This window comes from Convolutriloba macropyga, chromosome 6 (genome assembly GCF_964194025.1).
Source record: "Convolutriloba macropyga chromosome 6, txConMacr16.3, whole genome shotgun sequence".
In the NCBI taxonomy this organism is placed as follows: domain Eukaryota; kingdom Metazoa; phylum Xenacoelomorpha; order Acoela; family Convolutidae; genus Convolutriloba; species Convolutriloba macropyga.
The window spans coordinates 51,885,833-51,907,335 of record NC_134473.1 but is presented as its reverse complement, the minus strand read 5'-3'; the positions used below and the strand labels follow the sequence as shown (position 1 = coordinate 51,907,335).

General features: G+C 36.3%; 2 protein-coding genes across 2 annotated transcripts; both read right to left on the bottom strand.

Annotated features, from left to right (window-relative positions):
* Positions 1–642: 642 nt before the first annotated feature.
* Positions 643–6,996, bottom strand: LOC142341343 (uracil-DNA glycosylase-like). The gene is made up of 3 exons (XM_075392271.1): positions 6,982–6,996; positions 2,912–3,219; positions 643–910 (listed from the first exon to the last, which is right to left on the bottom strand). Exons 1-3 carry the CDS (start codon positions 6,994–6,996, stop codon positions 643–645), a joined length of 591 nt encoding a protein of 196 aa, XP_075248386.1.
* LOC142341037 (uracil-DNA glycosylase-like) lies at positions 6,403–17,597 on the bottom strand. Its single transcript, XM_075391870.1, has 3 exons — positions 17,072–17,597; positions 7,392–7,590; positions 6,403–7,154 (listed from the first exon to the last, which is right to left on the bottom strand). The coding sequence occupies exons 1-3, from the start codon at positions 17,419–17,421 to the stop codon at positions 7,011–7,013; spliced, it is 693 nt and encodes a 230-aa protein (XP_075247985.1). The 5' UTR covers positions 17,422–17,597; the 3' UTR covers positions 6,403–7,010.
* Positions 17,598–21,503: the final 3,906 nt, after the last annotated feature.

Genomic DNA, 21,503 nt, shown 5'->3' with positions numbered 1-21,503 from the left:
ATTGCGAAAATTTTTTTTTCTCTAATTTTCCTTGTTTTTTTGCTTTATTTAAAAAAATAGCGATGCCTTTTTCAGCTTGTCCGAATTTGTGTGAGCAATTGATTTGTCTCGATTAGTTGAAATATTGTTTTCCATTTGTGTTTGTACCTTACAATTTGAAAAATTGATTAAACTTTTTTCGATTTAAATTACTTTTTTGTTAAATTTTGTTTTTTTTATTCAAATAAGATTTCTGTTTTCAAAAGAGTTTTCTGTTTTCTCTGATGCTCACTGCAATCTGAAACTAGAAACTTGACAGGCTAACTTTTTGGCAAAAGTATCTTCGAGTGTTTTCCGGAGTTCTTCTTATGTTTTTTCGTTTAACATTGGGGTACTGCCGTAGCCTGATTCAGTCTTCGTTCGCCTTCGGCCATTCGACGTATTATAGGTCCTGAGATAAAGAAACCGCATTGATTGTTTTGTGCGCCTCGTTAATTCATATACAATTCACAGCTAATATTTTCAAGTTTTGCTGAAATTTCCCCGTTATGTTTCAAAGAACAACCGATCCAAGAAAAGTCTAGAAAAACAAATTTTGTGATAAGGTTTTTGGTGTTTTCCTATGTTCAGAAATTCAATCCAATTTTATTGTTTTCTTTATCTCTATGACCTGTAACTTTGAAATCTTATTTCTGCAATCAGCCCTGTAATTTGATTGTTAACAACATTCCTTCCATTTTTGATCAATTTTTCTTTCTTCTTCGCATACCCACCCCACAACATGAACACAACGGGATCACGTTTCTCATCTACCGCTTTGATAACTTCATCCGTGAGTTCTTCCCACCCCCTGTCTTTGTGTGAATTAGGTTCTTTTTTCCTGACGGTGAGCACTGCATTCAGCAGTAGTACACCTTGTTGAGCCCAGGCACTTCAAAATGATGATATAGTTGTTTCCTATTAATCAATTCGTCAGTTTTCCCGTTGGAACAGTTTTAATAACTGATGCCCATGCCTTATTAGGGATAATAGTCTTTCAGTCTCTGCCTTGTTTATCAAATGGTCGCACCCCCCCCCCCCCCAACACACACACACGCGCACACACACACACATACATACATACATACACACAAACACACACACAAAATGCAAGACTGGGATTTATTTTTCCAGTTTACCTTCAAAATTTTCAATTTTTTTCCAGAGTTTCAGATGAAGATAATTTGATATAAAGATAAACTTACACAGTCTATTTTCAGAAAAAAATATGATCTTTGTTGTTAAACTGCACTAGCTGATGTAGTGATGAAGGATTGATACACATATACAGTATGGATCAACTATTACTTTTTAGGTTTAATGATTCAGTACTGATATGCCAAGTTTTTTAGGCTCCGGATAGGATGTCTGATTAGTTATATCAGCCGTCTGAATTTTTGAAAAATACACACGGGCAGCACAATTTTACCACCACATTGCACTTAAAATAGATTTAATAAAAAAGGAGTTTCATTTAGTTCCTTTAATAGATCAAACATAATTTTGTTACATCCAACGTGTTCTCAGTTACTCAGACAATTGGCGGTGTTTGCTGGGATTTCAGAAAGTTTAGAAAAACTAGTAGTATTTTGTAATGTTTCTCCCGACTCGTTGGGTGAAGGCTGGTTGGGTGAAGGATTTGGACATAGAAGGTAGACCCATCAGTTCAAAAGTTCATAAATTTTATCAACTAAGCATTTTCATATATTTTCTTACTACATGTGCGTTTTGTTCAGCTCACTATCAGCAATCTGTTACTGCCGTTTGTGAGAAGAAAATTAAAAAAAAACTAATTAATAAAACTAAAAAAACTTTTTGATGAAATTTTGATTAATTTAAAAAAGACAGAAAAATGGGTAGCCGGTTCATCGATATGGTAACAAAAATGCTGGTAGCTTGGTATTTATCAAAATATTGAATTTAGAGCCCTTTTAATGCTAAATTGTCTCCAAATACAGGAAATTTTTCTTCAGACAAAATTTCCAGCAGTCGAACTTTTTGTTTATCCTGCTTTATAGACAGAAATAAAAAAAGATAACCGAATACGCCCCGGGTCGCCACTTCTTATTTAGTCATACAAGGTTCATATGTGATGTCTTACAAATCATAGAGTATTTCCTAGTGCAATCCTCGTATGATTACTAAGAAATCCTACATTATCCTTGTATGATTACCATGAAGTAGAGGAACCTAGTATGATTACCAAGAATCAGACAACTACTTTTCATAAATATTTTTTACCTTTTAAATTTTTTTGAAAAATTTTGTTCGGTAAGGCACCACCGCGGTATGATCATTTTGTGCTCCGACAAAAGACGGTAACGTACAATATCATTTGCAATGTTCGACATTAAAAAGATTAATTCTAAATAGATAACTGAAGTTTTGATATTCTCCGAAGCCAGTTAATGCCTTTAAATTTTCATTTAAACGAAATGTTTTTTTTTGCATAAAACTCCAAATTCGTTTTTTGAATATGTCTAAATTGCAAAATTATTCTTTTAGCGAACTAAAAGAATCAAATGTGAATTGCAAATGCGATTTAATAATTTACTATGTCCTGTGATTACATTATACAAGAATTTGTGGCGCCAGTCAAAAATGTTTATGTGTCATATGTGACCTTATAATATTTCTAAGAAATTTCCTCAGCTTCAATAGAAAATGAGAATTATACAGATTTAGGCTTTGAAATTTTTTTGTATCATCCCGTTATGATTTCTAGAAATCAAATATGATCCTTGTATGACTACCAAGAGTTCATACAAATCATATATGACCTAGTATGATTACTAAGAATCATATTTGACCTAGTATGATCTAAGATTTTTGTATGATGCGCAGGCGGGGTTGAACCGGCTTGAACAGTTTGCTTGTTATAAGAGGAAATAACCTGAGGTCTCCATGTTCAGGATTCTTAAACTCATTTCCATACTCGTTTTCCAACTCCTTGTATATATTTTTCAAACTTGCCGGAACTTTCTTTTCACGCTTCGGAACGCTGAAACTCAATCCGTGTGCTTCTCCTTCGTTGGGATAAGGATCCTGACCAATTATCACAACTTTGACTGAATCCAGTGGACAGAGATGAGACCACGTGAATATCTGGTCATCCGGAGGATAAACTGTCTTTTCAGAAGACCGCTCGCGTTTCACAAAATTCTCAATTTTTGTGAAATCGTAGTTCAACTTTTGTCTCCACTATGGATGAATTAATGAAGAAAAACTCATTTTGATGACAGCAAAAATAAAGTTTTCAATGAAAATCGTGCTAAAAAATAACGTTGATCAAAAAAGGTAGAAAAATAAAAAAAAGTTCACATGCGCATTAGTTAAGAAAAACCTTTTCTGAGAAATATAGACGTTTGTTTAATAAACTATAATTAGAAAACTGATCTAGTCTGTTATTAAAACCACGTGTTTTTGTTTTATTCGAAAAAGCATGTTGCACTGTTTTTGATACGGCACCAGCAAATACTGCTATTTAATCACCAACTATTAGTCATACATTTAGAGCAATTATATGTAAATCATGAAACAAAAAAAAGCTCACCGATCTAGCTTATGATGTCAATAATGAATATTTTAAGATAAGGTTTATTAATATAAGATGAAATTTGATGAAAATCGCTTTTTGTCTTGCTTTTAACTTGAATGAAACTGTTTCTTGCTTTTGTGGATGAACGATTTAATTGTCCTTCTTTCATGGCAGTCAATTGTACCCCGGGTCGAGGTTTCTGATGGAAGTGACCTCCTGTCAGACTCAAGTTGAACGCACACGGGGCGTTTCCATACCAAAATTGAATATTTCGTTTAATTTTTTAAAAACAAAATAATAAAAAAGACATTTCAATGACAATAACGTTGCGACAAAACCCCCAGAAAAAAACTATGGAATAAACGGAAAAATGCAGATTTTACTTAAATGCTTTTTTAGGGATAAGATGTAGATAACTTAAGATCAGTCGACTGACTGAGGTAGGTTTTTGCTAATTTGTGGAACGCATTCAGTTTAACTTAAACAAAAAACCGACAACTTTATGCAGTATGATTCTTAACGTTGACCAAAACGTTTTCTTTCGCACTTTTAAAGGGAAGTGAGGTTTTCGTGTTCCAACAAACTTTTGCTTTTGGAGAATGAGTTTTTTCCATGTGCGACAATTCGAATTTTGTTTTTATTCTTTTTTCTCTGGATTTGTAATAAAAAGAAAAATGTTTCTTCTAGTTTCGTCTATTTCCAGTTGTTTGATTTCTGCAACTGTCACCAAATGCATTTTATAACTATGAAACCAGTTGTTCTGTTTTACTTTTGGGCAAGTATTTTTTTTTTCATTTTTTCCATTAAATCTGTTGTCCTCTTGTTTGGTCGCATAGATAGGAGCTCTCAAAGGTTGCAAACGAGGCAAAAATGAATAAAATTATTCCGTTCAAGTCAGAGCTGAAAGTTTTTTCGACATCGAACATGAGTGATGTTTTCGACTTCATTAAGTGCATGTCTCATTGGTTGCTAAATGCTATATGAGCTATAGGGGTATCTAAGTAGTAATTGAAGTTTCTATGTCGTGCCTTTCTTAACTCCAGCACGGTTTGCAGAAGATGTCTGCAAACGTTTCAAAAGATTTTTGTCTTAATTTGTTGTGCTTTTTGCTGTCTAACGAATATTTTTCAATAATGTAACATGCAACCGTTTGCTAATGAGTTAATAATTCTTTTATTTTGCTGCTTGATTTCAGGTAGCTCTTCATAGGGGTTGAAAATTTTCGTTTTCAAGAAAGTTTTAGTGAATGTTAGTTGTTGCCATTATTCGGTGTTTTTTTGTATTATTCTGCCTAGTAGATTTCATTAAGTCTGCATGCTATGCTGTGTTTAAATTTTTGTTTAATATAGTTTGTCTTTCGTCTTTGAGGCCAATAATTTTTGAAAAACTTCTGATTTTTTCCATATTTTTTATGGTGTATGCGTTGTAAAGATGCGTAGGATTATTAGTTACATAAAGCGTTGTTGATTTTTATGACACTTATATTAAAAATTTTTTAAAAAAGTTGTTTGAAGGTTTCATTTGGTTTTTCTGCATATGTAAAGGCATATGATTGTTGACTGAGGGAGTTTAGTGTTGCCGGATACCTGTTGGTATTCAGTTCAGTAGTTTTTCAATTCTTTGGATTGCAATTGAGCACATTCCTGATATGCATTTTTTCTAGTTCATTTAATATGCTGTCAAAAAAACTTTCAATCTCTGTGAAGCATGTGTGAAGTTTCCATTCTAATCGCTCCTTTATGGCAGCCCATGTTTAGTTGCGCGACCCTAGACTGCTCTGATACCAATTCCCAGACTTTGCCCTTTTATCAGACCATCGTGCGACCCAACGCCCTCTGATCAGACCGTAGTGCGACCCAAGAGATTGTGCAAAATTATTGCGACCCAAAAGACCTCTGATCAAGTTGTCATATGACCCAATTATTTCGTGCGACTCTGGTGCGACCCAAAATTTCGAGCGGTTTTGTGCGGCCAATGCTCCCTCTGATCAGACCGTACTCCAAACTTTGTCCTATACATGTTATAATCCGTTGTTTTTTTTGTTTAATTTATTCAATTCAAACCTATATACTACTCAACTTAAAATTGAATAATTTAGTAAATCTTGTTAAGATTATGACAAAACTAATTGATTAAAATATAAACAAAAAGTCATTTTGAAGTGTCTGCAACTTTTCATTTGAGTAATCAAAAACGGTGATAATACGATGCAGTCAAATGAATATGGGCAGTTAATGCTCTGTGGTCAAATTTCGGGGCAACTTGAGTTCAGACTTTGGCCTCTGATCAAAATGCAGTGCGACCCTTGTCCAGACTTTTGTGCGACCTAAGATCAGACTATACTGCGACATTGCCCTCTGATCAGACCGTAGTCCGACCAGTGTCCCCAGACCATTTCCCAGACTTTGCCCATTGATCAGAACGTAGTGTGATCAGTGTTCAGACTATTTCCCAGACTTTGTCCTCTTATCAGACTGTAGTGCAACCATTGTCCAGACCATTTCCCAGACTTTGCACTCTGATCAGACAGTAGTGCGACCATTGTCCAGACCATTTCCCAGACTTTGCCCTCTGATCAGACCCTAGTGCGACCATTGTCCAGACCATCGTGCGACTCAACCGTCTCCTAGACCATGTATTTTGAGTCGCACCACGCCATCAGTGTGCGACCCAAATGGTCTGATCAGAGCGGTCGAGGATCGCGCACCTAAACCTGTGAGCTAAAATAATTATTTTGAATTAGGAGTTGTGATCACAGCTTCCCAACAGATAAGAGCAGTCACTCTTGATTGTTACTGGACAAATTTGGAGACTTTCACTTAAACTTTTAGAAAAAGTGGAAAAGCTTTAACAAAGAATATTTTACAATTTTGAATGAATATGTTGACATTTACAATAGCGCTTTCATTGATTATCCGAAGCATTTGTGTAGCATCAATTTACAAGCTCTTTATTAAAGCAGCACCGTTCGAGTTAAGTACTATAATAAAGTCAAGCCAAATTGAGTGATAATAACCTCAAAGTTCTTTCATGTATTTAGCTCCAGAGACTTTTAATTAGAAATCATACATTTTTTGCACTGATGGGGGACGGTGTTGAATAACGAAGAATTCTCTCCTCATAGGTACGCAGAGGTACTTAAATCGGATAATCGGATCTGGCTGTTTATCTCTTGTGGATTTCGCTAACCTAATGTGACGGAAAAAACGTGGCATCATACCCAACTAATTTCCAAAAAAGTGTACTTCTTCAGGTAAAAAAAAAACGAGAAGTCAATTTTGCTGAAGTTTCTTTTAATGTAAAAATTGGTCCATTGCAGGAAAATCTCTAAAGCTCCACACAGTTAGGAAAATTCTGTGTCTTGACATATAAAAGCGGGTATAATTTACGCACTTGGACTATATTGACCGTCCCAATTTAGATACCTCTGCGCAGATCATATTAAAGTAATAGTTCAAAGACAACACCAATAGATTGATTCAAATCCATTTTCAGCCAAGAAATCGTTGGCCTGTTTGAAGTGACCGCAGCCCAGAAAGCCCTTTTGGGCTGCTCCAAAGTTAGGCGACGGATGAGAGGTCTCGAGAATTTTGTGCCTGAATTCAGTGTCAGTTAACAACCAAGCATTTACTTTTCCCTGCTAAATGTATATTCCCTGCTAAAGTTGCTCTGAGGCTGTTCGTCCAGTTCCTGCTAGCATGACGTGATTTTAGTTGCAATTTTTGCCCAACATATTATAACACTGGGGTCTGTACTTGAATGTAAACTAATTGTGCTTGATAATATTACATGCTCATTGGATTCAAAAGCGGGTTTGATTGTTAACAACATTCCTCTTATTTTTGATGAGTGCCTTCATCAATTTCGCCTTCTCGCCCCACAGCATGAACACAACGGGTTCCTCTTTGTTATCCACAGCTTTGATAGCTTCTGCTGTGACCTCCTCCCACCCTTTGCCTTCATGTGAATTGGGTACACCTTTTCTGACCGTGAGAACTGGGTTCAGCAGTAGCACTCCTTGTTTTCCCCACGCGCTTATTGGATGACAGTTTTTTCCTCTGGCTAATTATTTCTTTTTAAAATCCTAGTTGAGAGGATTGACTTTATGAAAAGAGTAATAAAGTCGACCTTATAAAGTCGACCTGGGGGGAGGGGGTTTGGTATTTCCCTACCTTAAATACACGTTCGACCTCCTAGTAGGGGTCGATCAAAAGTCTTTTCCTAAGTCGACCAACGGTCTTTCCATACCCGCAATATCTTCAAAGAATAGCCAAGTTTTATATGGATCATCTCATGGAAAGCACCTTATAGGACAAAGCGGGGTCTCCCAATAACAACCTTTCAAGATCGAGGCTATCGTTCAAAATTGGTCCGGTGATTAAAATATGTGGTGACATCACGGCAAACCAATATCAGTATTGTGCACGATTATTAGCAAAGTCTTATCAGTACTGATTCAGAGCTATGAACATGTCACTTTTTACACTTCGCACACTAAATGCAAGTCTTTTTCACCACAAGCATGCGTCCAAATACAAGCGTTGGCTGAGACTTGCACTTAGACTTACACCTCTTGGCCAACATTTTCATTCAGGATTGCAAGTCTTAAAAAAGACATGACAAATCTACAAAACTTAGCCAAATTTAGCCAAAGAATTGTCAAAAATAGGTTAGTAAAACGTCCTAAAGCAGATGAAAAAATATCGAACATATTTTGGTGAGTAATTAATATTTGAATGAGGAACGTGACTGAAATTTAACCGCGAAATCATGGCACGCAAAAAAATTTTTCGAATTTTAAAGTTTTAACTTGAAAAATTGCCTTTAACTTGAGATTCAATCTGCAAGTGTTATTAAGACTTGCCCAGTAATGAACACTGAGACAAGCCTTATACAGTACCTTTTACATTGTGACTTGCCCAGCACTGAAAATTGAAATGAAGTTTGAATTTCGACTTGCCCAGTACCGATATTGAGTTGCACATAGGTTTGAGTAATTTTTCATCATATAAATTGATATCAAATACCCAGTACAAAATATAGAACGCCTCACGTTCCTAAAAACTTAAAAAAAATACAAATCATTTCATGGACAAAAAACTAGCAAACGATAGCTTTTAATGTCTTTTCCGGCAAAATTTGATCAACAGGGGCAACCATAACAAGTGAGGGGTTTTAGCTGTACAGCGCAAGAAATTGCACCGGGCTTAAACCAATACGTATGTAGGTTTTTTATAGAGCACGTAATTAAGACAACAGAAGTAAAAAAATCATCGCAAGTTAAGTTTAACATGTTTAATCGCTTCGTTGAGAGCAAACAAATAGGCCACCAAGTTCTTATGACGACAAATGTACACAAAAGTTAGCAAAGTCCTTGAATATAAAAAAATGGACACTCGGCATATAAAGTGAGAGTATTGAGGCTGCCAAATTAGGCTGATAGGATAAACAAGCAACTTCTGCTGTTTTCTTAAATGAGTGTAAAGAGCAGAAAATAGCAAAATAAGATGACAAGAATAAAATTTAAGAAGAGGGTCGTAGAAAAATTGATCTCCAGAAAAAATCAAGGACAATGTGGTTCCTAGACGGTGATTGCGCACTCCCTTCTTCACCTCCTGCTTTGTTTATTGAGCCAGCGAAAACCACTGCAAAAACCCCATGGTTTTTTTTTACTAAAATTAAGCCAAGAGCAAAACGATATAAGGGGCACAAATCGAAGATCGAAGAAGAGTAAGGGCACTAGTCGACGGAACGCACCAACAGGGGGAATAAAAAACGTGGAATTCAATAGGAAGGTTCTGGAAAAGGCCGCTGATGTTTGCTTGATGTTAGAACAGGAGCATAATACTAGGGGGAAGTGGAAACCAAAACTGAGTTCAAATAATTTATATATAAAGTCTTAAAGAATTACCATTCAAGTCTTTGTTTCATATGGGTAAATTTTAAGGCCATGCAATGACAGCTCTACTAACTGGAATTTGACGCCGGGAACCTATTCTTTTTGAGTGAGTGTTAAACAAAGATACTATGGTTGCTCGCCCTAACCATAGTCATGATATACATAAATGTTAAATCCATAGAGTTGGCAAACAATCCCGAGGTCTGTTGTACAGATAAAATTGACGTCCTTGATCTCTGTTGATAAAATAAAATGGCCGGTTTTGTCATAGAGTTTTTTATCGGACCCAGTGCGTATATGAATGAACGGTTTTTCAAATTCAACCGTATGTGTGTTCCCGTAAAAATAGTAGAAAGACAAGCACTGACGCAATTACGTTTAGGATGTACAATGTTTAAAGCGATAGGCTTGTATTGTGCACTGTTAAAATAACGGCAGCTTAAAAAGATTGAACTTTGTAAAACCTGCAATTCTCAGAAGAAAATTTTTTTCCTAATCATCTAAGCAATTTGTAAAAGTGTCTTCTCTTCTGCTCTGATCCTATCTCAGGACATACGAGGGCAAGAGTTTTTAGGGTAATAAAATTCAATGGTTCCATAGTATGGGGATAGACTGCAATATCATTGCAGATAGAACAATCAAGCATACCGCTTTCTTCTTTAAGATGCACAACACTACGTTTTGGACAAATTATTGGCATTAACTTGTATGTGGGGGGTTGGAAATTTGCGCTGTGCAGCTGATATATCTTCATATGAGCTTTTGAATAATGTAATACCTGATTTCTGGAACCAAGCAACAATAACTGGCCTTTTCTGTGTAGAACTTTTTGCTTAAAGGGCTTCATACTTTTTTTCCAAACAGTGACAATACCGTCCTGTACGAAAATGCAGGACAACCTCGAATCATTTGCGACTGTCTAATTCGATAGAAAAAACATTTAAGAGTTTTTAGTAAGGACGAAAATTATAAGAGAGAAGCTTAGTTAAAAAAATTTCGTTTTATGCAATTAAACAGCTGGCGTAATCAATTTATGAAAATACAACCAAACCGATCATTCCCACACCCCTCAGGTAGATATCTCAAGCGGAATTTAATCAATATTCCGCTTGAGATATCTACGGGGGGGGAGGGGGTTTGGTATTTCCCTACCTTAAATACACGGTCGACCTCCTAGTAGGGGCGATCAAAAGTCTTTTCCTAAGTCGACAAACCTTTCCATACCCGCAATATCTTCAAAGAATAGCCAAATTTTATATGGATCATCTCATGGAAAGCACCTTATAGGACAAAGCGGGGTCTCCCAATAACAACCTTTCAAGATTGAGGCTATCGTTCAAAATTGGTCCGGTGATTAAAATATGTGGATATCACGGCAAACCAATATCAGTATTGTGCACGATTATTAGCAAAGTCTTATCAGTACTGATTCAGAGCTATGAACATGTCACTTTTTACACTTCGCACACTAAATGCAAGTCTTATTCACCACAAGCATGTCCACATACAAGCGTTGGCTGAGACTTGCACTTAGACTTACACCTCTTGGCCAACATTTTCATTCAGGATTGCAAGTCTTAAAAAAGACATGACAAATCTACAGAACTTAGCCAAATTTAGCCAAAGAATTGTCAAAAATAGGTTAGTAAAACGTCCTAAAGCAGATGAAAAAATATCGAACATATTTTGGTGATTAATTGATATTTGAATGAGGAACGTGACTGAAATTTAGCCGCGAAATCATGGCACGCAATAAAATTTTTCAAATTTTCAAGTTTTAACCTGAAAAATTGCCTTTAACTTGAGATTCAATCTGCAAGTGTTATTAAGACTTGCCCAGTAATGAACACTGAGACAAGCCTTATACAGTACTTTTTACATTGTGACTTGCCCAGCACTGAAAATTGAAATGAAGTTTGAATTTCGACTTGCCCAGTACCGATATCGAGTTGCACATAGGTCTGAGTAATTTTTCATCATATAAATTGATATCAAATACCCAGTACAAAATATAGAACGCCTCACGTTCCTAAAAACTTAATAAAAGTTACAAATCATTTCATGGACAAAAAACTAGCAAACGATAGCTTTTAATGTCTTTTCCGGCAAAATTTGATCAACAGGGGCAACCATAACAAGTGAGGGGTTTTAGCTGTACAGCGCAAGAAATTGCACCGGGCTTAAACCAATATGTATGTAGGTTCTTTAAAGAGCACGTAATTAAGACAACAGAAGTATAAAAATCATCGCAAGTTAAGTTGAACATGTTTAATCGCTTCGTTGAGAGCAAACAAATAGGCCACCAAGTTCTTATGACGACAAATGTACACAAAAGTTAGCAAAGTCCTTGAATATAAAAAAATGGACACTCGGCATATAAAGTGAGAGTATTGAGGCTGCCAAATTAGGCTGATAGGATAAACAAGCAACTTCTGCTGTTTTCTTAAATGAGTGTAAAGAGCAGAAAATAGCAAAATAAGATGACAAGAATAAAATTTAAGAAGAGGGTCGTAGAAAAATTGATCTCCAGAAAAAATCAAGGACAATGTGGTTCCTAGACGGTGATTGCGCACTCCCTTCTTCACCTCCTGCTTTGTTTATTGAGCCAGCGAAAACCACTGCAAAAACCCCATGGTTTTTTTTTACTAAAATTAAGCCAAGAGCAAAACGATATAAGGGGCACAAATCGAAGATCGAAGAAGAGTAAGGGCACTAGTCGACGGAACGCACCAACAGGGGGAATAAAAAACGTGGAATTCAATAGGAAGGTTCTGGAAAAGGCCGCTGATGTTTGCTTGATGTTAGAACAGGAGCATAATACTAGGGGGAAGTGGAAACCAAAACTGAGTTCAAATAATTTATATATAAAGTCTTAAAGAATTACCATTCAAGTCTTTGTTTCATATCGGTAAATTTTAAGGCCATGCAATGACAGCTCTACTAACTGGAATTTGACGCCGGGAACCTATTCTTTTTGAGTGAGTGTTAAACAAAGATACTATGGTTGCTCGCCCTAACCATAGTCATGATATACATAAATGTTAAATCCATAGAGTTGGCAAACAATCCCGAGGTCTGTTGTACAGATAAAATTGACGTCCTTGATCTCTGTTGATAAAATAAAATGGCCGGTTTTGTCATAGAGTTTTTTATCGGACCCAGTGCGTATATGAATGAACGGTTTTTCAAATTCAACCGTATGTGTGTTCCCGTAAAAATAGTAGAAAGACAAGCACTGACGCAATTACGTTTAGGATGTACAATGTTTAAAGTGATAGGCTTGTATTGTGCACTGTTAAAATAACGGCAGCTTAAAAAGATTGAACTTTGTAAAACCTGCAATTCTCAGAAGAAAATTTTTTTCCTAATCATCTAAGCAATTTGTAAAAGTGTCTTCTCTTCTGCTCTGATCCTATCTCAGGACATACGAGGGCAAGAGTTTTTAGGGTAATAAAATTCAATGGTTCCATAGTATGGGGATAGACTGCATTATCATTGCAGATAGAACAGTCAAGCATACCGCTTTCTTCTTTAAGATGCACAACACTACGTTTTGGACAAATTAATGGCATTAACTTGTATGTGGGGGGTGGGAAATTTGCGCTGTGCAGCTGATATATCTTCATATGAGCTTTTGAATAATGTAATACCTGATTTCCGGAACCAAGAAACAATAAATGGCCTTTTCTGTGTAGAACTTTTTGCTTAAACGGCTTCATATTTTTTTCCAAACAGTGACAATACCGTCCTGTACGAAAATGCAGGACAACCTCGAATCATTTGCGACTGTCTAATTTGATAGAAAAAACAATTAAGAGTTTTTAGTAAGGACGAAAATCATAAGAGAGAAGCTTAGTTAAAAAAATTTCGTTTTATGCAATTAAACAGCTGGCGTAATCAATTTATGAAAATACAACCAAACCGATCATTCCCACACCCCTCAGGTACATATCTCAAGCGGAATTTAATCAATATTCAATGTCATGTAATGTCAATGGTCTTCTCGGGCTCTTTTTTTCAGGCCTATCCGATGACCTCACCCCGCGCTATCAACACTGGAATTGTTAATAACCATATGATTTTTTTTATTGGAAAAGTGACTGTTTAAGAGACATATAAGAAAACTGAACAGTTGCAATGGGCCGTTAGTCGAGAATGAGATATAGGCTGATCAGGGAAATGATTGAGATGAGCTTTTTTTATGTTTTTGTCTGTAAACAGGCTAGTTTGCTAGTAGGTATTTAGTACTTATATTATAATGGTAGTTTCTTGAAAAGGTGAAGGCAGATTGACCTAAAAATGTAGATGAATTATTTTGATGCGGGATTCCAAAATTATGGTTTGATTTGAGCTCTCATCTATTGCACGCGGACTGCGGGACACAAATTTGAATTGTTAGTGGAGTATTGGCAGTAATCTTAAGATTTTGGCGGGTTAACGTACACCTTTTAAGGTTTTCTATTGGTGGTATTTAAATTATCCGGGTTCGACTGTAAATTGGTGTTTCGGGATGAAGCTAGTGCTCGAAACCAAATTTTGAGCGGCCGAATGCTTTTCAAATGGTAATAAAATGATGACCTGAGACAGTCAATGACAACAACACCCACCTCTGTCAATTTTGATGAACTCGAATTTTACGGGTTTAGGCACCACGACTCCATAAAAAATTTCAAACTGCAAAGGGCTCGCAAAGATTAATGCTAAGACTCTAATTTTTGGCATGCAACCAGTGGAATAGCACCCTACATTTGTTGAATATTGTTATTGAAGAGGTTTTGACACCTTAAACACGTATATGACCTTTTGAATTTGGATCAAATACAGAACACCCACGAGGCATGTGCGCAGGCCATACCAATTTGGTATGGCCTGCGCACAGAGTCAGGTCATTCCAATTTGTGAGTAGGTGAACCTGAGGATGCACGTTCTGCGACAATTGTAATTTTTATCACCTTGATCACTCGTACTTTGATTTTTGACCCCTAGTTAACTTCCCTAGGTAAAATTTTTAGTTTTCTGGGAAATTTCGTTCTTCGACTGGTTTTTGAATGGGGAATCGCATGGAATGACGGGAAATGCACCCAAAGCCACAACTTTCATCTTAGGTGTATAAATTAGTGAAATAGTCATACACGGAAAACAGTGGCCCTTGAAGAATAATGGCGATGAAATCATTTTGGCACAAAACTGACAAACAGAAACAGAGTGATAAGATCATTAAGTTTTGACCTTGCTGTGATCCCTCTCAAGGAAATGTCAGCAAAGTAAAAATAACTTACAGTGTTTGATAAAGTGACCAAGGCATATTTAATTAAGTTGAGATAACGTAAACCGAAAAGAAGAAAACTGTTATCAGTAGATCATGCCAAATTTAGGAGAGAGAGAGAGAGAGAGAAATAAATGAGGTAAAGAGCAGTTGCTTCAGTGAGAAATTAACTCCGAAATTGAGTTGAAGTTGTAAGACCAGTCAGAATACTGTGAGCAGTCTGGCTATTTAGAAATTTTCAGTGAATCACGAAAGAGTTTGAAGTTTCTGAAAATGATTCGCAGTAGCACTGTTTCAAAATCAATAGTTGCTTGAAAGAGTTGAATAAATCGTTACTGAGGGACAATCGATCGTATCGCTGCACTTTAGTCAAATAAAAAGCTTTGGGATAAAGCCAAATTTAACAGCTTTTAAGAGCTGGCGAGGGCAAATATCAGAGATGAGACAAGGAAGAGTTTGTTTCATTATTTTCCTTTTTAACCATCGACTTGTTCCTAAAGAACGGTTGATCGATCCCTCACTGTTAGCCTAGCTGAAATTCAGAACACGACAGTCGTTTGCAAAGATTATACATCAAAAAAGCGTTCAATCTGGTTGAAATGATTTCAAAAAATTGGAAATTAGGAATTTCATTTGCCTTTTGTAACAAATTGTTTGCATTGATTTTGTTTTTACATGGTAGGATATACTTTCTCCATTTAAAACGCGTAGTTTTAAAACTTTCGATCAACAAATTAAAAGAAAAATGGCTTATCATTATGATGAAAGAAGAAGAGATAATTCGATCACTTTATTCGTTTTTAATCATTGTTTATGAGACGTTACATTGCAACGCTGATTTCGAATAAACGAGATGAGATTTTCACGTAAGATAATTTCGTTTTCTGTCATTCATCAACTGCAGCGTAGACTGTTTCAGCTCTCAACAATATCTACATTAAGATTTCCGTTGCTCTTTTCTTATTGATTTTCCCTTGTGATTATCAGCACCCGTACCGAACCCCCAGAGCCCATCAGGCCTGATTCAGAGATTTTCCAGAGGCCAAGTCTTGGCAGAGAGATGCCAAGACTTGGGTAGCGAAGCCAAGACTTGAGACATCTCTGGGCAGAGAGAGGCCAAGACTTGGGTTTTTCTGGGCAGCGCAGACCCCAAGTCTTGGGTTTCTCTGAGCAGAGTTAAGGTTGACATCATGAGGATCCGGAGTTTTTATTTAATGAGGGCAACTTTTTTTTATAAATTTGGTGCCCAATTATACGTTTTCTGTCAAAAAAAAACCATTTGCAGGTGAAATTTGTGAACTTCACCCCAAGACTTGGGGCCTCTCTGGTGCTTGCGCAATTTCATGAAAAGTCATTTTCAATATGGTCAAGGACTTGTTCATATCGAGCGTTACTACAAATCGAAGTTCCCCTATATCCATAAAATCCAACTCATTTTTTTTTTTTGCTTTAGCTTGTTGTTTTATATATATATATGTAATTTTCGGTATTGTATTGGTTTTTTTTAGCTATAGCTCTTCATTTCTCTTCAACAGTGAGTATTGAATTTGTATTTTTAAGGACCTCTTTGGCCTTGAAAAGGTGACCATACCTTACCAAGAGCCACGAACATAGTTTAAATAGCATTCATAATCATATTTGGTGCTTTATTTGTACATAAGGGTACTCAAACTTATGTTAAAAGTGCCCATGAACCTAGAAAATGCACCATTCTAACCCTCTGTCCAGAAAAAATCAAGTCTTGGATCCTTTCTGCCAAGAGAAATCCCAAGTCTTGTGTCTTGCCTGCCAAGAGGTCACCAAGTCTTGGTTGTACTCTGCACAGAGTGACCCAAGACTTGGACCTTCTCTTGGCAGAGAGACCCAAGACTTGGGATTTCTCTGGGCAGAGACCCCCAAGTCTTGATTTTTCTCTGTCAATAGAAACCTCAGAGATCGACTCTGGAGTGTTCTCTTAGCAGCCTTGTATTTGACATGATCAGACTCTGAATCAGGCCTGGGACCTTGTCTGATTTTTTTCTGAATCAGGCCTGATGGTCTCTGGAGGCTCAGTACGGGCAGCCAGTGCCTTTCAGATAATAAAATTACCTGGTGCACGCTGATGCACTATAGCTGGGTTAATTTTCACTTTAAAAAGCTGATATCATTTTTAAAGGCGCTAAGCGTCCTTGTTTTAAAGAGAATTGGCAACATAGACCATGCGTCCTAGCAGAATAAATACATTTGATGCACAATTAGATTTATCAATTCTTTTTCTACGTTTTTGTCAATGTTTATAGACGCAAACTCCAATAAAAAACACATAACTTGCGGTTGACGATTTTCACTTTAGATTTAAGAGGAATTAAACCTAAGATCTCCATGGTTGGGTTCTTTAAATGCGACACCATATTCATTTTTTAGTTCCTTGTAAATGTTTTTCAAGCTTGGTGGCAATTTCCCTCCGCTTTTCTGGGTGCTGAAACTCAATCCGTGTGCTTCTCCTTCGTTGGGATAAGGATCTTGACCTATGATCACTACTTTCACCGTCTCCAGTGGACAATTGTGCGACCACGCGAATATTTTCTCAACTACAGGATACACGATGTTTCCTTCACGAAGTTCGGCTGCGATGAAATCTGCCACTATTTTCAGAGCAGACGACGCCACCACCGCTAATGCGGGTCTCCACGAGCTATGAACATACGGGAGTAAACTCATTTTCAACAGCAATTAATTGATCAAGACAGATCGCTTGAGAAAGTTAGATTACTGGATAAGACAAAGGTTGCAGAGTTAAGAAATCCGAAAGTCGATACTGTTTCTGAGAAAAAGAAAAACATGAGCTTAATTTAGCAGAAACGTTGCATAAACGTGGTATGCGCTGTAAAACAAAATAAAACATCAAATTTACGTTACTGACTATATTATTCATCATCAGAACAAAAAAATCATTATTAGTCATCATCATGAAGAAGAGTGAACACATTTCTGAGAAACAGAAAAGCATGAGATTGTTTTAATTAAAATAACCTCATGCTTTTCTTTTTCTCAGAAACTTGTTTTCTCTTCTTCATGATGCGTCACCATGACATGCGATGTAAAACAAAATAAAACATCAATTTTACATTACTGACTATTAGATTATATGGATGGATTGGATGTAGCGCATCACTTACATAATGATCCTCTTTGAAAGGAAAATAGGCACATTGGAAATAAAAGTAAACGCCTACAATATGACCGTTTATAACGACATTTTTCAAAAATTCACTCTGAAGAAACCTCTTAGTCAAATTTGCCCTCTTTTGTGCATTCCTGAAAACTATATCAACAGTTGAAATCTCTAAAACATGCCAAATTGGTCAGAAAGCTCAACGGCTTGCCCGGGTCGAGGTTTGGTCAAAAAATAATGTCAGATTAGCGGTGAATAGCGCTGAAAAAAAAACTTTTTTCACCGCAAAGCGCCCGCATTTTTTAGCGTTGAATGCGGTGAATTTTTGCGGTTTTAGCGGTGAAATTTTTTTTCACCGCATTCACCGGATTTCTTACAAAAAAGTAACTGCCGTAAAGAGATTCGAACCTCTCACCTCCTGCATGTCAACTACTTCTTATTCCACTACGCCATCTGTCACCTACTTAAATGATATTTCCTCTGAATTTACGATAAGCCGTGAACTTAGCGGTGAATATTTGTCCGCAAAGCGACCACATCTTTCACCGCAAAGCACCCGCATCTTTTAGCGTTGAATGCGGTGAATTTTTGCGGTTTTTAGCGGTGAAAATTTGTTTTCACCGCATTCTGCTGGTAGTGGCGAAATTTTTTTTTCACCGCATTCTGCTGGTAGCGCTGAAAATTTTCGTTCACCGCATTCTGCTGGTAGCGTTGAAAAATTTCCTTTCACCGCGTCAGCGGAGACAAAAAGTTTTTTTACAGCTTAGAAGTTTTTCACCGAATTCATTGCATTGAACGCAAATCTTACACTTTTACTCAAATTCAGCACAAATCTTACATCTTTATGCAATTTTTAGAGGTGACACCCGGGTAGTTAATTCCTAGTCACATCGATTTTCAGAGCCGGAAGCGTTTAAGTTGAAACCATTGAAGGAAAAAGTAGCGAATATTGAAGGTGATGGCAAAGTTAACATTTTTTGATATTAACTTTTTTAATGTAAATACAATTTTTTTCTGAAATTTTTTCTACAATTTTTTTTCTATAAAAAAGCTTAAACGGAACGAAATAAGATTTATCCAAAACTATCCAAAAAATGTGCCTTTCTTACAAAATCTGAAAACAATCAACAATATAGAAGCAGTTTGTTAAAATATATTTATTCGCATGGAAACTACTCGCTTTTCACGCCTTTGAGTAAATCGCCTGACTGAAGTCAGCAATCATCCAAATTTGGTCATTGACAAACAAGAGCAGAAAAATTGTGAACAGACTTCAAAAATGCTAACACCAATTACAATTAAAATCTTTTAAGTTGTGAAAAACAAATGAGTATGGAGTCAAGTGTTCAAGGAAAACAATTTGATCGTTATTAGGACATTAAAGGTAAGAAAAAGTAAATTTTGGTGTCCTAAACCTTCAAGGCAACTCAACTTACTGATTTAGTTTGTAATAAGTTCAATTATCTAAGCTTCTATCCTAATACAGAAATCTTTCTTATCAATGTTTTGTCTCCTACTTAGTCATTCAATGGCACCAACGATCAGATTTTGGACGATTATTCAAATGATAAGGAAATTTCTTTATTTTCTTATTATGCCAGAATATAACTCATAGTCACATTCGGTCCTTCGGTCCTCAGCAAAATTTTCACCCCAGAGGCTACAAGCTCCTCGGTTGACTATGAAAGAAAATGATGTAAAATATTGACTCAGCATCAGTGTAAAAAGCATTTTTCAAGGTGGGGGAATCATAAATTCTGTAAAAACTTTATTAAATCTACCAGTGTCGAAGTCATTAGAACACTTACTGACAATCAAACCCTGTGAAAAGAGGAACCAAGATCAGATTTATTTCGTTACATTACCAATCGCTAAAACAATAGAGTGTGAAAAAAGACACCCTAGTCGAGACCTGGATTTTATGAAAAAAACTATTAACTCCAAGTGGGAGGGGGGGGGGGTAAATATTGAATAAAATTACACGGTCGAGGACCCTAGTTAAATAAGGCCAGTCGAATTCTTTTCATATGCAAAATTGAGGCAAACCTAATTGTTCCGACAACATCTGGGTTCAATCTCGTGACCTTCTCCAATCTTACCCAATGCTTAACCAATTGCGCTACATGTCCTTATCTTTGCAGGAAATTGAAAACAAGTCATTATAAAGGTTGCGAGCGTAATTCCAGGACATGTTTCATTGTCCAGCCAAATTCCAGAACACCTTTATTGCCCAGCCATATTCCAAAACACCTTTATTGCTCAGACAAAATCAAGAACGTATGTTTTAGTTCCAGCCAAATTCTAGGACGGTTGTTTTAGTTCAAGCCAAAGTCCAGGACATCACGTTGGGTCCAGACGAATTCTTTTCATACCCATTATCTATCGAGGACAGTCTTTTCATACCTAAAATCTGTCGAGGACGGTCTTAAAATAATTCCAGGTCTCGACGAGGGCAATTAAAAAAATTGAACAATATTTATAATCAAAATTGAGACCCACGTTACACTTGACAAAAGTCATGCCTCAAACACAAATTTTTTAGCTCTTTACTGCTAATGGATATGCCACCACCCAAGTTAGACATTTAGTTGACTTCAAAAAGGTCACAACTTGGAGCTACTCTTTAGATACAGAAGGAACTTCTGGAAAAAAAGCACTAGAAATTAATTAGCGTTTCTTTTTCAGTTTTAATAAAAATTACAATGGCACGAGAAAAGCAAAAAAAATGAAAACAATTGTTATCAATTATTCTGAAAAAAACGTAACCTCAAAGTCAAAAAAATTATGTGTCTGCATCAAAAAATTCTCTAAATTTGTGTTTTTTATCCTATAAGGCTATACAGCATGTCACAATTTATATAAGAAGAAGAAGTTGCAAAAAACCAAAATTGATTCATATTTTTTCCGATTAAGTTGCTCCAAATTCATCAACAACAATTATTTGAGATTGTTCAGATATTCAAATTAAGAAGAAATTTGAACTCATAGCTGGAAAAATTCTCAAATACAACGCAAAGAAGTAAAAAACCGTTTCCCGGTCCTCCAATTGTGCAGCAGAACAATTGAACATTACGAAAGCAACAGACCAACCTTAAACTCTTAACAATATTGCTCATTCAAAAAGCAGGAAATAGGGAAGAGATAATCGGGCATCAATGAGATATGGTGTCTCTCAAATAAACGACAAGAGGAAGTAAACAGAAACAACAAAAGCTGTCAGAATACTTGCATTTTAAGAAGAAAACAAGATATTCCTTATTTAATATATTCTTTTTGAAAACCAGCACCCCATTGAATATAGTGTGACAATTAGGACAATTTTTTCTGCTTTTATCTTCTCTACCTATCAATGGATCACTAAATTTTTCTTCTCAATCCGTTTTTATAAAACTTGAATGCAATACCACGCAAAGTCAGTTTAGTTGCAAGTGTCGTTAGCAGGCTGCTGGTTCAAAAAAAATGACACTGACCACTTTCTGGTCATTAGGTAATGAATAGTGACCTGCTCTGTGTCTTGGTCCTAACCCGCTAACTAAAACCGGGTTTCCGAATTCTTTTATTCATAAAGGAAGATTGGTCCAATGACCGTCGGATTTTTAGAACTTTGGAATTTTTTTCAGCAAAATCA